Genomic DNA, 15,026 nt, shown 5'->3' on the forward strand with positions numbered 1-15,026 from the left:
CCAAGTCATGTTGGATTTACACAGAGCATCTCGCAACAAAGCAAAGCATTTGTCCAAACGGCTTTGAATTTCACTGACTATGAGATTGACCGGGATCACCTAGGGGAGGTTGATCAGTATTTACGAGACCATATTGAGCACATTTGCAAAAATGCAAAGACGACGAAGCAAAATTTAACTTCTTCATTCTGAACTGTTACAATGATAATGTAGAGGTTATTGATCATCAGAGTGAAGATAAGACGCCAAAGCATTATGCAATGATGCATTTCAGTCTGAACAGTAAAACTTATCGGAAGTAGCAAAAATGGTTACTTTTCACATATTTTGTAACTATTGGGAGAAAAAGTGGTACATAAGTACTCCCCTAAATGATGTTACAAGTTAACATATTTTCTAACAAATTGACACAAGATAAACTGACTAATTTCAAGCAGGTTTTCTTTATCTGCATTTAGAGATGATGTCAGTAGCATTGATAACACGCTTGTATCAGAACGATATCAGTTCCCTAACGTCATAAGTGATATCCCATATTCTAAGATGCCTAGCGGTTAGAACAATCGAAAAAAAATTACATTATCAGGCAATAAAGGTATAGTTTTTTGATGACGTAACAATTGAATGACGTTATCCCGTCACTGCGCCATTCTAGTGTGCCCCCTCGTAATCGAACCGTTTTACATTAGGTCACAATGTAAGCGACGTCACGATGCATGTCAGTTGTCATCGCCTCGTACGGCCTCCTACAGTAAACTACTCCGTTGCATCCCGTTTCTTGGTTTGCAGTTGCTACACGCAGCTAACATCACTGGTGGAAACATTACGTTTATGTTTTACGACGGTTAAAATGTGTCAATTCGACTCACAAGTTTTCAGCGACACGGTAACGAGCGCAATGTTTACATTCCCACAATGCAATCGTGGAACGTCGCTTGACTACTCAGCTTCATCTGGATGTACTGATCTAAACTTACGAGGTAGTAGAAATGCGACGTTCATATTGCCCCATATGGTTTACGTTAATGACAGATGTAATTAAAATAATTCAAAGAAGATATTTAATCCGAACGTAAACCGTCATCAAACTGTTATCATTTGTTTTTTCTGGTAACGTTCGTCTTAACGTAGGGGGGTGGGGGGGCAGAGACATCAATAGAACAGCGCGCCAGTTAGCCCTGTGCGAGGATTCTTAATTTAGGTCACCGACACCGTCGTTTGTTTCTGCCTCAAATTAATCGTAATTATCCTTAGAAAGTATTAAATTTGGCATCTTAGAAAAGAAATACAGTTGGTTCTACCACCATGTGTAGTGTAATAAAGCACACTTTCGCCCTGAACTATTAACACGTTAAAGCACTTGGACGCAAGCATCCTCGTACTTTAACTATGTATAATAGTTCAGGGCGAAAGTGTGTTTTATTACACTATACAAGGTGGTAGAGCGAACTGTATTTCTTAATTATTACACATACGGGTGAGGAGATCCCGTGTAATATCCTTTTGATATTTGCACAGTGTGCAATTTAGTGATTCTCGACGTTGATTGGTCGATCGTATGGTGTAATCGCCCTGATTCGAGATTTTGAAATAGAACAAAAAAAAACATACAGGATTTCGATTTTGACGCATATTTAATGCTTCATTTCATACTTCATTAACAATATGGCGTCGTTTACTTAACAACATGTTTTATAGTAAAAAAAAGTCCAATCGTATTTTGTAAACAAGCCTGGCTAGCCAATTAACTGCAATCAACGTCAATGACATGGTCAAGGTGTACGGATTCATTACTGGACGTGTAACGAGAATAATACAACCACTAACAACTAAATTCCTTTCGCTTTTATGTGATAAACACTGCACATGGTGAAATGAAAGTCGCAAGGTATATAATACACTGAAGGTGAATACATGACACGTTTTAGACTGAAAGTGTTGCCGGAAACGATATCGAGCGTCCACACTTACCGGTGAGTGTCATAAATGACTTACTGCAAGATGATTGTTGCGATTCCATTAAGCTTGAGCAGTTTGGTTTCATCCGCGCATTAATACAGATCAGCTGACTTAGTTGTAAACACTTTAAGAAGATGCGGATTTGAGTTCATAAATACTGGTTTCTCGGTTTAATTACAGAATGGGTAATAAATAGAATAACACACGAGGTACAAGTGATTACGGGAAATATGTCCCGAGTGAAATTAATGTTTACTGTCCCGAACTTTACTCAACGCACCAAGCAATACCCATTTATACGATATATTGCACTTATCTGGAATTGCACAAATCCATCACTCTGAAATGACACTATCGTTACACTGGTATTCTCTACAGAAGCAAGATTGCAAGAAAGAATGTCAAAACCATAAATAATCACATACGTTCGTGTCATGGTGTGATTGATAGACAGACAAAGTGGTATTATTGTTGGTACACGTCAAGTAACTCTATCGACAACTGAATGAAGCATTGCACATACGAAATACGTTTTTGTTTTGGGGGGGGTTTCTTGGGGGGAGGGAGTGGTAAATGGAAAAAGACATAAAGTTAATGATGAACCAATAGTGGAAATAAATTACTTTTCCAATTTCAATTATTTTATTTTGACAATTTAAAAAAATGCCTTATCTATAATCATTACCAAAGACATAATTAGGAGTATCAACAAAAACTGAAAGAGGACACTTTTTGCTATCCTGCCTGGTGTTCGGCATTATGGACAGCAGGGAATCGGAACAAAAAAAGACATACGTTTTTCTCACTGATGAGTCAAGTTGGACATGTCGTTCATATATTTAATATAAACGTAATTCATTCGTTGGAACTTGAAACTCTCTAGAAACAAATTTTGACCAAGTGTCGTGATAAGATCTGTGAAATGCTTGATTTTACATCAAAAGTTGTGAAATATGAAATCAAAGTCTGAGGAGTGCTGTAGTATTCCCCGATAGCGTATTGGGGTTTTTTTCAGTATGATTTTTGCATTTCAGTTTTTAAGGATGTGTTCCTGGGAATGCACTGCGTCTGTATTCGTTTTGAACATCGTACATGCACGTGGCTAGATACCAGTCTTGAACGCGGCGTTAGTCCAAATTTCACCACACTTCTATATCATTGAGCTGACTTGTAAATGAACACATTGCTTATCCACTATTTCCTGCTAATTTGACCAAATTCCAAGATAAAATATTGATTGAAGAGGCGTCTTCAAATCGAGTTATTGTAATTGTATCAAGTGCACATGTTAATTGCAATTAAACGTCTGGTATCTTACCCAGGCCTCTAATGCTGAATTTGTTATCTAATCCATCACATTCATATTGTCATCTCATATTTCGTTGTAGCGTGAAGACTGGAGGTCGTTTTCAACTTTTTATCATCTTGCAAAAACGTCGCCTCATTTCAAAACAACTAATTATAGGAGAGCTCTTGTGAATATGTTTACATACTTAGTTTACTGGCACACATATGTTCAAATATATTTACCTTTAATTGGTTTGAATCATTTTAGAATGAACATGCTAGATATGTCGTTGTCACGAGTACCACGATATTCCTGAATATATATGTTCAAATGAATCATACGACACCTCAACACTACGTCAGTCTGTCCGTAATACCACAACGGTTTAAGGCAGTATGGTATGTCGACACAATCATGATGAAGTTTTACAGCAATATGACGCCAATAAACATCAAAGGAATACATTACATACGCCTTTTGTTTTATTTAAACGTGTAACAAAGCTACAATGTCAAGTGTTGTATTATGACAACTCATTATGTTATACTCGACTGCATAAATCACCTCGGATCCAGTAGTGTTGGGAGCCAATGGGGGTTAGCCTGGGGCTTCTTAGCAGCAATGCTGTTTCAGTCAGTACAATGGAAGCCCTTTCCACTACAAACAAAAACAGGTGAAACGACTTAGGTTCCACAAGAATGGTGGATTTCTGTATATTTCTGTACTGAATCGTGTTAGAAAACTGTTCAACTATTGCAATATAATCATAATGATACGTCCACATGTCCATGGGGGCAGAACGCTGGTCCGTTGCACATTTAAAGTGAAGAGGGGAAGAGCGCACCTTGGAATATTATCATATAGGTGTTTTGTAAAGTTTAATGCTACTGGCAATCTGTGGCTTTCGTCCATACTGCTTACGTGGCTCATGAACATGTAATATTTTCATACCTTTCTAACAAACCCATTATTGTCAAACAAAATATCATGATTAATGTATAAGTTCACGACATTTATAATTTCACCTTCAGATGTTAATAAGGTACATTTATACCAAACCCTCTGGAAAATATCACAATCTTCATATTGAGAGAAAGCGAGATAGGAGAAAGGGTTTAGATCAGATAAAAATTACCCCATACACACAAAAGCTGGCTGAATGGGTGTTGACCTGTAACTAGTACGATTAATTATTGCTACATTCTAATCAGTGAAATTAACACGGAGTGATTGCTGTATAAACACAGAGCCTGAAGCAAGTTACCGCTTGTAAAAACAACATGGCGAAGCCGATACTTCTCCAGGTCACGTGGTCCCATCGGCCAGGGTAACGAAGGATTTATAAGAAGGCGAATGACGAATTAAAAGTCGCTGAACCAGCGGACAAACTGGTAATTCTCTAAACTTCCAGTTGTAATCTGAATTTAGCCAAAAATGAACAGGAATAGTTCCCGACTTCATTTGGTGGATAATGATTTCCTGGACAGTGAAAGTGGAGGTGAGTTATTATGACTCTGATGTGATAAACAGCTTGTACATGGTATTATTGTAATAGTGAATATCTTATTCAGTTTTATGGCGTCGTAATAATGGTATGCATTGTACGGCTATTCAGTGTTGCATGGAAAGAAGGATGACTGACATATATTTAGGAAATGCCTATGTCATGCTTACGTATTGCCCAGCGATATGGGTGAATAACTACGCCAGGGACATTACAAGTCACAGGCCATCACTGATACATGGGCATTGTTGGAGGAGGTTAACTACCTTGTTTACCGAGCAGCAACAAACCATCACTGTGTACTTAACTTAACAGGTAGTTTTACACGGACTACTTGTTGTATAAGAACAATGTTTGCTCCGTAAAATATACGTACCCTGCCTATTGACAAGGGTCAAATAGTTCATAAACCACTTGACATATTTCTTCATTTTACTAGAATATAGTGTTTTTTTCTACGATATTCGGACATCTGACTTCGTTTGTCAGTCGATGTGAAGAGAACGTGGCTTATGCGCCTTGTTTACAGTGGTGCACTGTAGTTTTTAATCGGTATCCTTCCAAAACGCAGCATAATATGTAAAGGTTGTAAAAAAATATTCATCTAGGCGATCAGATAAGAATAATATTTTACCAGAAATATGGCATACATTTAACATTTGACACCAGCCACTGGTTTGTACAAGTTGAGGGATTTTCAATAACATACGAGAGTCAAGTATTGTCTAAAATATTTTTAACGCACGAGAGCCAGGGATTATCTTTTTTAGTTATTGTTGTTTGAAGTGATAAATAATTGTAAATTAAGTTGGTAAGCTTAAAAGCACCTTCTTGGTAAGTTAACTTATCAATGATAATCAATGTAGCATATGTTATGTTTTGGATTTCACTTTCTCAGCAAAGTACCGATGTGAAATATAATCAGTACCTTACAGAGCAAGTGTAATCCCAAATGTAACATACGTTACATTTGACCACTTTCTAAATGGCATAGTGTATTCATAGCTTTCGGCCATGGAAGCCGTGTCAATGTACAATTATCAGTGGGGTACTTAAAGTCCCCAGTCTAGACTACCAGTTGTCCGACTTCCATTTTTGTGCAAGCAGCCCTGTCTGAGCTGGTTAGACGTCAGACTTTGTGTGCTAGCGATTAGGTGCCAGACTCTGAGGGTATGGTTTCCAATCACACCCAACAAACGTGATAGAATCTGTGCTTTATTGAGAAAGTGTAATCCCAAATATAACATATGTTACATCTGACCACTTCTAAATGACATTGTGTATACTTAATTAATGTTTTGTCTTTGCACTCAGGTGAAGCATCGTCTGGTTATGAATCAAGTGACTCTTCCAATATATCACGTGATTCAAGCCCAGCCCCTCTTCCACTGCCACGCACCTCATCTCATGGCCAAGTGATGATCTTCAAAAGCACCGCCGGTCTTCAGGACAGCCTCGCTTTTATTCTCAGCATGCCCGAGCTGTGTGACGTCACTTTTCTTGTTGGCAAAGATCGAGTTCCGGTTCATGGGGTCAAGGCCATACTAGCAACTCGAAGCAGGTAAGAATTGAAAGGTATTATGCAATGCAAAAAAAAACTTTTCAATTTATTTCAAGGTACAATTTACTGGCAACATGTAATTATATTATTTTTCTTCGGTTTTGAAGCAGTCTCTAGTCTTCCTCTAACACCTTTGCGTCATCTTTACTCAATTTTGGGCGTTGCGAGCCAAAAATATGAAACCTTTAAATCTGATATTCTACTTACAACTATTCCAGGTCTTTATATCAACTAATCTTGCATCATCAAAAACAGTCTGAGCTGTCGAAAACAACCAAAAATATATTCAAGAAACAGAAACCCTCTCCCTGCTCAAACACGCTCGTCATCCACGTCCCTGACTACGAGGTCGAAACATTCAGAAGGTTCATCACATTTGTCCACTCGGGCAAGGTCAAGGTCGACGTCAACCATGTTGTCGGTAGGTTCTTCGTTAGAAAATATTTAGAATGGGAATGGGAAACTAAACGTTAAGGCTGAAAGGAGACCTCAGACATTTGTAAGTTAATATAAACTACACTTTGCATTTCAGGCCTTCTTTGTGTATCAGAGGAGTTTCGAGTTCCGGATCTTCGCACTGCTTGCAAGGACTTCATAGACAGATGCCAAGGTCATGGACAGAGAAAAAAGCTTGAAGGAACAGCCAGACAGTATCTACACAAAATACCTGCTCAAAAGCTCCTGGCTGAGGTACGCATGAATATAATATTTGTAACTGTTAAAATACAATTGTTTAGTGCTTAATTATATGTTCAACAAATGCCATTCCGAGTTATATTTCAATTCTCTGTCCTCCTAATTTACAGTTACCATGAAAACCAAGCAGTGACCTACGTGCACAATTGTGAATGCCAAACAGCCACAGAAGGTTCGTGACGACACAGCAAGTCCCGGGAGAGTGACAATGACCCAAGTAAACGGGACTAAAGCCCCACAGCACAGATGATTGCTGTAAATGCACCAAAACGGACAGCTGGAACCTTTTCGTTATCGCACAGGTCTGGAGGATGACATGACATGACCAAAGGAGTTTTCAACCTCTAACACAAATGACCTGTTACCAAGCCACGTGACTGGGAAATCTTGGGAGGACTTGACGCTGTGGTGTCCTCATCACAGCACAGTGATGGAAACTACTCCAAGTTCAGGAGCTAATATAAGTTGTCTGGATCCTCTCAATGATGCACATTCCCTTGTGGGCCAAAAGCTTGCGTCATTTCTGAATCACTATCGACGTTATACGATCCAAAGCTCGGCAGCTGAACGACTGTCAGTTCCTTATCAAGACTATAGGCACAAATGATATAAAGAAATGGTCGCCTGAAAACCAGAGTGTACTAAGTCACAAAAACCTATATTCGAGAAAATCGATCTTGAAGTTTAGGACAACAACATCTTTTAAACTATTCAACCAAATTCTTTGGAATTTTGACCCGTGAAAGGCCGGGTAAGAATTGATCTTCAGTTCCCCATTCTTGTCGTAAGTGGACATAGATTATAATGTCGTTGTCAAGCAAGTGGTTTCGCCTTTACAGAATAAAGAAGTTGTCTATCCATAAAAATTGTCCTCATTCTTGCATATATGTTATCACGACATGACAATTCTGTCAACAATACCAGCCAATGTACCCAGTTTAGTGTTCGGTTATCAATCCGGTGTCCTTAACATGCCTACAAAATGTACTTTACTGCAATATGGCCTATCGTTACATGAGGAACCTTTGCAGCACAAACATGCCGTGAGACACTGATGATGTACAAGGTAGGTTATATTTAAACCTGTAACAATCTACAGTGTAAAGTGGTGTATTATGACAAGTCGTTATGTTCTCATTGATCGCACACATCGTCTCTGCATTGTTAGTACCCAAGGTGTTAGCCTTGGGCTTTTCAGTGTTCAGCTGTTGATTCTGTTAAGGAGCCAGTTCCACTGCAGTTAAAAATATGATTAAACGATTTTTCAAGCATTAACGAAGACAAAATGATCTATCTATAAGTACGGTCTTCTTTTCTAATTCCATGAAACTCAAATAACATTTGTATAATCCGCCCTTTACAAAGTCATAAACAGAACAGAAAACCTTGCAACTATTTGCATCGATATGATGTGTCTGCTCAGTGGGGCATGATGGTGAATCGTTGTGTGTTGCTACCGAAAAGGGCAAATGTAATCATGGAAAAGGCCACCTATGTTTCTATACAACTGAATCAAAGGATACATGTTGTATAAGGCAGTACTAAATGTGCAGCCATGCATCTGACGGACATATATTTTGAGTAATCAGATGGCACAGTCTAGAAGGGAGTTAATCTGAAATGAAACATATTGTTTTGTCTCTCACTGTCAACAAAACAACCCAAGCCATTTCCATTTATGGAAAGGTAATTAAAATAATGTATTTATGTATTACACAAAGCGATTTAAATGCGTTGATGACCATACTGGTCAAACTATACACCAGTAGAACAAAACACATTTTGTGATAGCATCCCCGCCATTTGAAAAAAAAAATAATGCCATCAGCGAAACGACTTATGACAGTCTGATACGTGAGACAATGTGTAGTAAACCGATGTAGACGGGTAACAAATGTTCAGTGGTTTTAGGAATGGGATTGATGATACCCTGGCTCCACGCTCCCGGAATAACACCTTGGTTGTAACACTTGTTGAACAGTTTCAAAAGAAATTCCTGTGATTACGAGTTCCGTAAAACCTCAATAGCTATGTCATCTTTCACAGTTGATTTTACTTTCTTCATACGGCTAAAAGCTTTACTCAGTTCATCACTTGTAAATGCTTCACTAAAGTACTGTTCTTCACGTGCATTGTCACTGTCTCATGTACTTCATGGACAGCATCCAGTAGGTCCTCATACCCAGATTTTCATTTATCAAGCACTACGCCAACGTTACGTGACACAGCTCCATCACACGTGTGTTTCTGATAGCTTATGTAGTATGTTTATAGACACCCGCAAAGGCCTAAAGTATAACAGATGTCTGAAAAGGAGTTAAAGGTCACATGCAACGTAAAACACAACTTTGCAGATTCTGATACCTTTCGGTATGGACTTACCGAAAAAAAAAGCGTCAGAAATGCAAATTCAACTTATAAAGTTGAAAAATAACGCGATGAAAAAAGACGCGTGAAATCGGAGTTCAAACGTTTCACTAATTTTCCCCAGACTTTTCTGGGGAATACGGGTTTCAACAGCTGGGCTGCGCTCATAGCACGTGCGCAGTGAAATAGGTTCGCGCAACTTGGAAGCGGGCTGTCTGGTGAATACTCGGTGAAGGCTTTGGTGTGAGCTAGTTTCATAATTTTTTGTTGATATCTCACAGGCGCGAGCTTTTTTGTATGTTATGACAGTAAATAAACTGTTTATATAATTTCATTTGTCTATTTCACCACACGTTCTTCTTACCGAGTCACTTTCTCAGTTCGATACTTAAAAGCAATGTCATTATTTAGAGTTGACACGATTTCTAACTGTGATATAGATATGTCGCTGTCACAGACAAAACTCAATGTCTTGTTTTATTGACACCAGTGTGTCTGCCTGCCTGTCTGCTAATGACAATATTCAATACACAACTGCGATCACTGACCACATGCAATTTGAACTTAACACCAATCAGGCTATACACCATAAACAAAACGCATTGATTTATGGCCCGAGTTCGGTCTCTGTCACATTATGTAATTACACAGACAGGCAGGTGTGATACTTGAACACATGACATGTTATGATGTCTGTTGATTGCAAAATGTTTTACACACAAAATGAGCATGTATTTACAAAACCCAACTTTCTATATATACACACACAATGACCCGTGAAGGCGGCATCTGCTAATGAACCAGCCGTTACACTTGAGTGCACACCCACCCGCTCTGACTGGGTTCGGTATCCCGTCTGCTTCGTTTCGAGGGAGGTAAACCATAGTACAAAATATTGCACTTTTGATTTGCGATTATACGCTTATAATTTTGTTTATTTGTTTTTTCATAATCAGCAATGCATATTATATGTCATGAAGAAGTGATAATTGTGTTTTAATTATGTTTGATTTTTTGGTTGCATGTGACCTTTAACTAATAATTAGTACATTTAATTACAGATGCACAATAGGCATGAAAACACCGAGCGGGTGGTATATGATCAGATCCCCTGAAGCAAGTTACCGCCACTAAACACCGCACATATATTCTAACTTGTCTCAGTACACGGCTCCTGATGTACAAGCAAGTAGTTTTTTCATACCTTTTCATACCTTTCATACAAAATACTAAAATAAATGTATTCCTTCACGACCTCAATAAGTTCACCATCAAGATACGCCCTCCAGAAAATATCACAAGCTTAGTTTTTGATATATTAAGAGAAAGGGTTAAAGCAGAAAGAGTTCAGATAAGCTATCAGTTACCCCATAGATATACAGCAGCTGAATGAATAGCTGTTGACCAGTAATTAGCACGATTAATTAATTATTACTACATTCTAATCAGTGAAATTAACACAGAGTGATTGCTATTTCAAAACAAACCCTGAAGCAAGCTACCGCTGACAGAAAAGTATAATACGTCATGGATAACAACTTCTATACTTTACATCTACCGCTTGTAAAAACATGGCGGAGGCGAGACTAACCTAGGTCACGTGGTCCCATAGGCAAGTGTAACGAAAGATAAACACTACATAACATAAAGGACTATAAAAAGATTTAATATATAAATCAAGTAGCAGAAAATTCACGACACTAATAGAATCTTGTTTTCTGATTGTCCCTCCATCGGTACAGAATATTCGTCAGAGAACGATTTTAGTTTGACCACAGACAACATTCTGTTTCAAAAATGGCCGGTTAGCATGTTCAGATACAATGTTACTGTGCAAAATATTTTGTCATTTTTCAAAGCACAACATGTGGCAAAATATTTAAGACTGCAAATTTGGCATTAAGGTGACGTTAAAACGGTGTGTACATGATAAGTCTCATCTTTTACTAGTGTTGAGTATAATACTGCTTAAAAGGTTTCTATACGATGAAAGGATTTATCTTAATTATGAAAGTGACTTATGTATAATGGTGTATGTATGATGATGAATGGTTACAATCGATGAGAATCCATCCCCAAACACACACATCTTAGAGGTCATGTAACCAGAACACGTAATAGCCATAAAAATACTGACTTTGATCTTCCTAAAGATGTAAATATGCCATTTGTGGCATCATTGCTATCCTCGTGTATCATCCATATTAATCCTTTCATATCTTTTCATACAGCTTTTCATACATACCATATTAAAATAAACATTATTTTGGTTCCTTTATGGTCGTGTTGTCTGTTATCTATTCGCGAACGGTGCCACGATGTTCCGCAAAAAGATGAAATATGGTACTTTTTGTTGCCCTGCCTGGCGCTCAAACTGGCCATCTCGGAGTCAGTACATGTATATTATTATTAGCTGAGGTATCTGTCTTAAACTGCGACACGGCAGTGGGATAATACCAGCAGTTGGGATAATCCGTATATTGACCAGGTTTTAGTTTGAACGTGCAATAACCACACACAAACGTACTATACGTCGCTGTATGAGAGTCGTAAAGGCTACGTTAAAACGCTGTTCACCGAACAGCATCTTGGTCATGACGGAGATATAAACTGCAGCCTTCACACCACATTTTGTGTACCTTGATTACAGCAACAAAATGCAATTTAAAATCACTCAGACTGTTGCAAACCACATTACACACAGGGCCGGATATATTCGTCGCCATCATCGCCATCATCTTGACTTTTCTTCTTGTTAGTGGTAGTATCTCAACACCAATAGTGCAGTCGGGACGGTTACTTCAGCAGACTTGGCGTAATGAAGCTCGATATAGTCGTCTGTTGACCAAACCTTGGGAAGAATACGACACAAGCAAGCTGCGTACATGAAGGATATTTTAGGGTATGTGTTGCCAAAACCTGTCAGGGTCTCTCCGTCTTTGAAAACGTTTGATGTGGTATTGTATTATTAAAACTGAACCTCGCCGACATGGGAACCTATTACTTATAATTTGTATACTTTTTGTTATAGAATTCTACACGGGTTTATATAGCAATGTATTCAAAGAAACGCTCCATAATAGTTATATATGGCATTATTATAATAATAATAATAATGTATTAGTTGGCGTATAACATTCATTGAACTGGTTCTGTTTATTCTAGAATGTTGATGGATAGTTATTAATTCATAAGATGAAATGATTCGTCTTGAATAAATAATCAGGATCAGGACTCATGTATCGATAAATTTAAATCATTAAAAAAGATTGTTTCCCTGTATCACATTGAAGATGAATTTCTTTCATTGCAATTATTCACATTATGATGCTTGAAATATCTGACGTTGTAAACAACTAGAAGTAATGTACACTTTTGAAAATAAGGAATACTTCACTGCAAATCGCAGCTTTTGGATATTGCCATACATACAGCGTGTATTGTATGGGGGATTGTTATTTTTTCTGTCATAATGCCTTTGTACTTTTTATAGATAAACTGTCCATTTAACTCATGTTTTCGGATAACAACGTTGAGACGTATAAGGATAGCAGCAGTTACTGAAGACACACAGCCACATGTAGGTCATCAACATAACAGTAAACGTGTAGTGCTAACTAAACTTGTGGAGTTCGTCACAAATGTGTACTGGAGTCATCTATGCATGGAAGTCGTGTGGGAGAAACATGAAGATGCCTACCACATTTCGCCACCTGTTTATAATTCAAAATATATAGAGCAATTACAACAACAACCACATCAACAACAACTACTACTACTACTACTACTACTACTACTACTGCTGCTGCTACTGCTGCTGCTGCTGCTACCACGACTACGAATACTACTACTACTCCTACTACTACTACGACGACTACGAGCTGATCATCAACGCTCCAACAACAAAGTTTCACCAAATCATTTCTGTGCCATACGCGAGGGAGTCCAAACACTAGTAATGCGAGCGATTCATTCACTGGCAGTGTAAACATACATCGATGCGAGGCAGTGGTTAAAGCGTTTGCTCGTTATGCCGATGACACAGGTTCGATTCCCCATATAGGTGCAACATGTGACGTACATAGTTGGTGTCCCCCCTACCATGATATTGCTTGAATATTGTTAAAGGTGGCGTAAATCCATACTTACTCGCAGACTCATTACAACTGACTCGTGACATAAATGGGATCAGGTACTCGAGAAATGAAGTCTTACTGGTGACACAAATCGCGTGTAAAGGTCAAATTGGATGTGCCACTACAATGGAAATAGGGGAAACCCGACTCCGTTGAAAAGTCTTTATCCAACAGAAAAGATCTTCTCTTGACGAATACTCCGACATACTGGTGTCTTACCGTAACCAGGGGTGTTTATTCATTGTCGATTATGAGACAGTTTTCAAGGAGAACATGTATCAATATTATCATGTAATTATAGATTAGGGTGACATCGTGTTCGGAGTCATGACCAGAAGGATGCGTGTCGTCTTGACGTAAAGTCAAGCTCAAATGCACACTAGTGTTTGTTTAGCATTGGAAATTACGTGTACTTGGTTACGAGGGATAACGACATTGGATTAGTCTGCAGACCGGTAATGCTAGCTTAACCATCCATTAGGTGATGCCATGGGTCATCACAGGTCAGTAATAGAATGTATAATTCATTTGTTTTGTAAACTTATGGGACTAATAACAGTATATAGCACATGTCTAAAAGCAGGTCCCGTGTGAATACAATAATGGGTATCACGAAAGTTGGGCATCATGAAATATATATGGTATTTCCAAGTATTAGAGCAAAGGTAAGGAATATATTGTGCAAGAACGTTCATGTCTGTGAAGACCGCCTCCGTGGTGTAGTGGTAAGAGCGTCCGCCCGGAGAGCGGAAGGTCGCGGGTTCGATCCCCGACCGCGTCATACCAAAAGACGTTAAAATATGGTATTTGTTGGTCCCTGCCTGGCGCTCGGCATTAATTAAGTCTTATTGACTTCCTCCTTTCAAACTATGACAAACTTGATTTTATTCGGAATATATGATCAAGCGGTTGGACATTAAGAACATGTCGATAGCCTTTTGGCATTCTGGAATCTGCAGTGGCCAATACTTTCAATATTTCATATTTTGGGATGCTCAGACAAGTACCAATAAATCCAACATGTTGCCTATCGACCACATCCATTGCCCAGTTCAAAGAAAAGAGCATAGAGTCGATTGATCCGAACCCAGGCTCAACCGGGAATGTAATTGCTGCACTTTTTAAACCAGACTACTTCAATACGAATTATGAGTCAGAAGAATGGGAACCATGTACATGCAGCTCTTCGACATGCCAAAGGCCATGTGTTGCACTTTACAAATCATATTGCCATCAGACGTCAATGATGTACACTGATGTAACCAGCACCGACCAAGTGTCATGTTTTGAGATAAGCCTCAGTTCAGTTTGCAAATCCTTAAATGTCATTTCGGTGTCTGCAGACGCACAAACGAACTTCATGTCAATGTGAACCTCAGATCTTATAAATGATCTTGCTGTCGATCAGTTACGGAGAGGGGTGGTATAACGGAGTATACCCACATCACCTAATTTTGACCTAACTGACCAAAAGAAAGTCAACTTTTCCTCATCGTCCTGCAACATTGTTGGTAA

General features: G+C 38.6%; 1 protein-coding gene across 1 annotated transcript; it reads left to right on the forward strand.

Moving 5' to 3' along the window:
- The first annotated feature begins 4,681 nt into the window (after positions 1–4,681).
- Positions 4,682–7,467, forward strand: LOC124261934 (serine-enriched protein-like). The gene is made up of 5 exons (XM_046696300.1): positions 4,682–4,745; positions 6,066–6,312; positions 6,531–6,733; positions 6,845–7,002; positions 7,378–7,467. The coding sequence occupies exons 1-5, from the start codon at positions 4,682–4,684 to the stop codon at positions 7,465–7,467; spliced, it is 762 nt and encodes a 253-aa protein (XP_046552256.1).
- Positions 7,468–15,026: the final 7,559 nt, after the last annotated feature.

Source organism: Haliotis rubra, unplaced genomic scaffold (genome assembly GCF_003918875.1).
Source record: "Haliotis rubra isolate DU_JTF1 unplaced genomic scaffold, ASM391887v1 Scf817, whole genome shotgun sequence".
In the NCBI taxonomy this organism is placed as follows: Eukaryota; Metazoa; Mollusca; class Gastropoda; order Lepetellida; family Haliotidae; genus Haliotis; species Haliotis rubra.

Excerpts from the sequence above, each read along its gene's own strand:
- LOC124261934 (XM_046696300.1), top strand. The coding sequence starts at position 4,682 with ATGAACAGGAATAGTTCCCGACTTCATTTGGTGGATAATGATTTCCTG. Across the intron at positions 6,313-6,530 it reads ATACTAGCAACTCGAAGCAG|GTCTTTATATCAACTAATCT; the intron begins GTAAGAATTGAA and ends CAACTATTCCAG. Across the intron at positions 6,734-6,844 it reads CGACGTCAACCATGTTGTCG|GCCTTCTTTGTGTATCAGAG; the intron begins GTAGGTTCTTCG and ends TTTGCATTTCAG.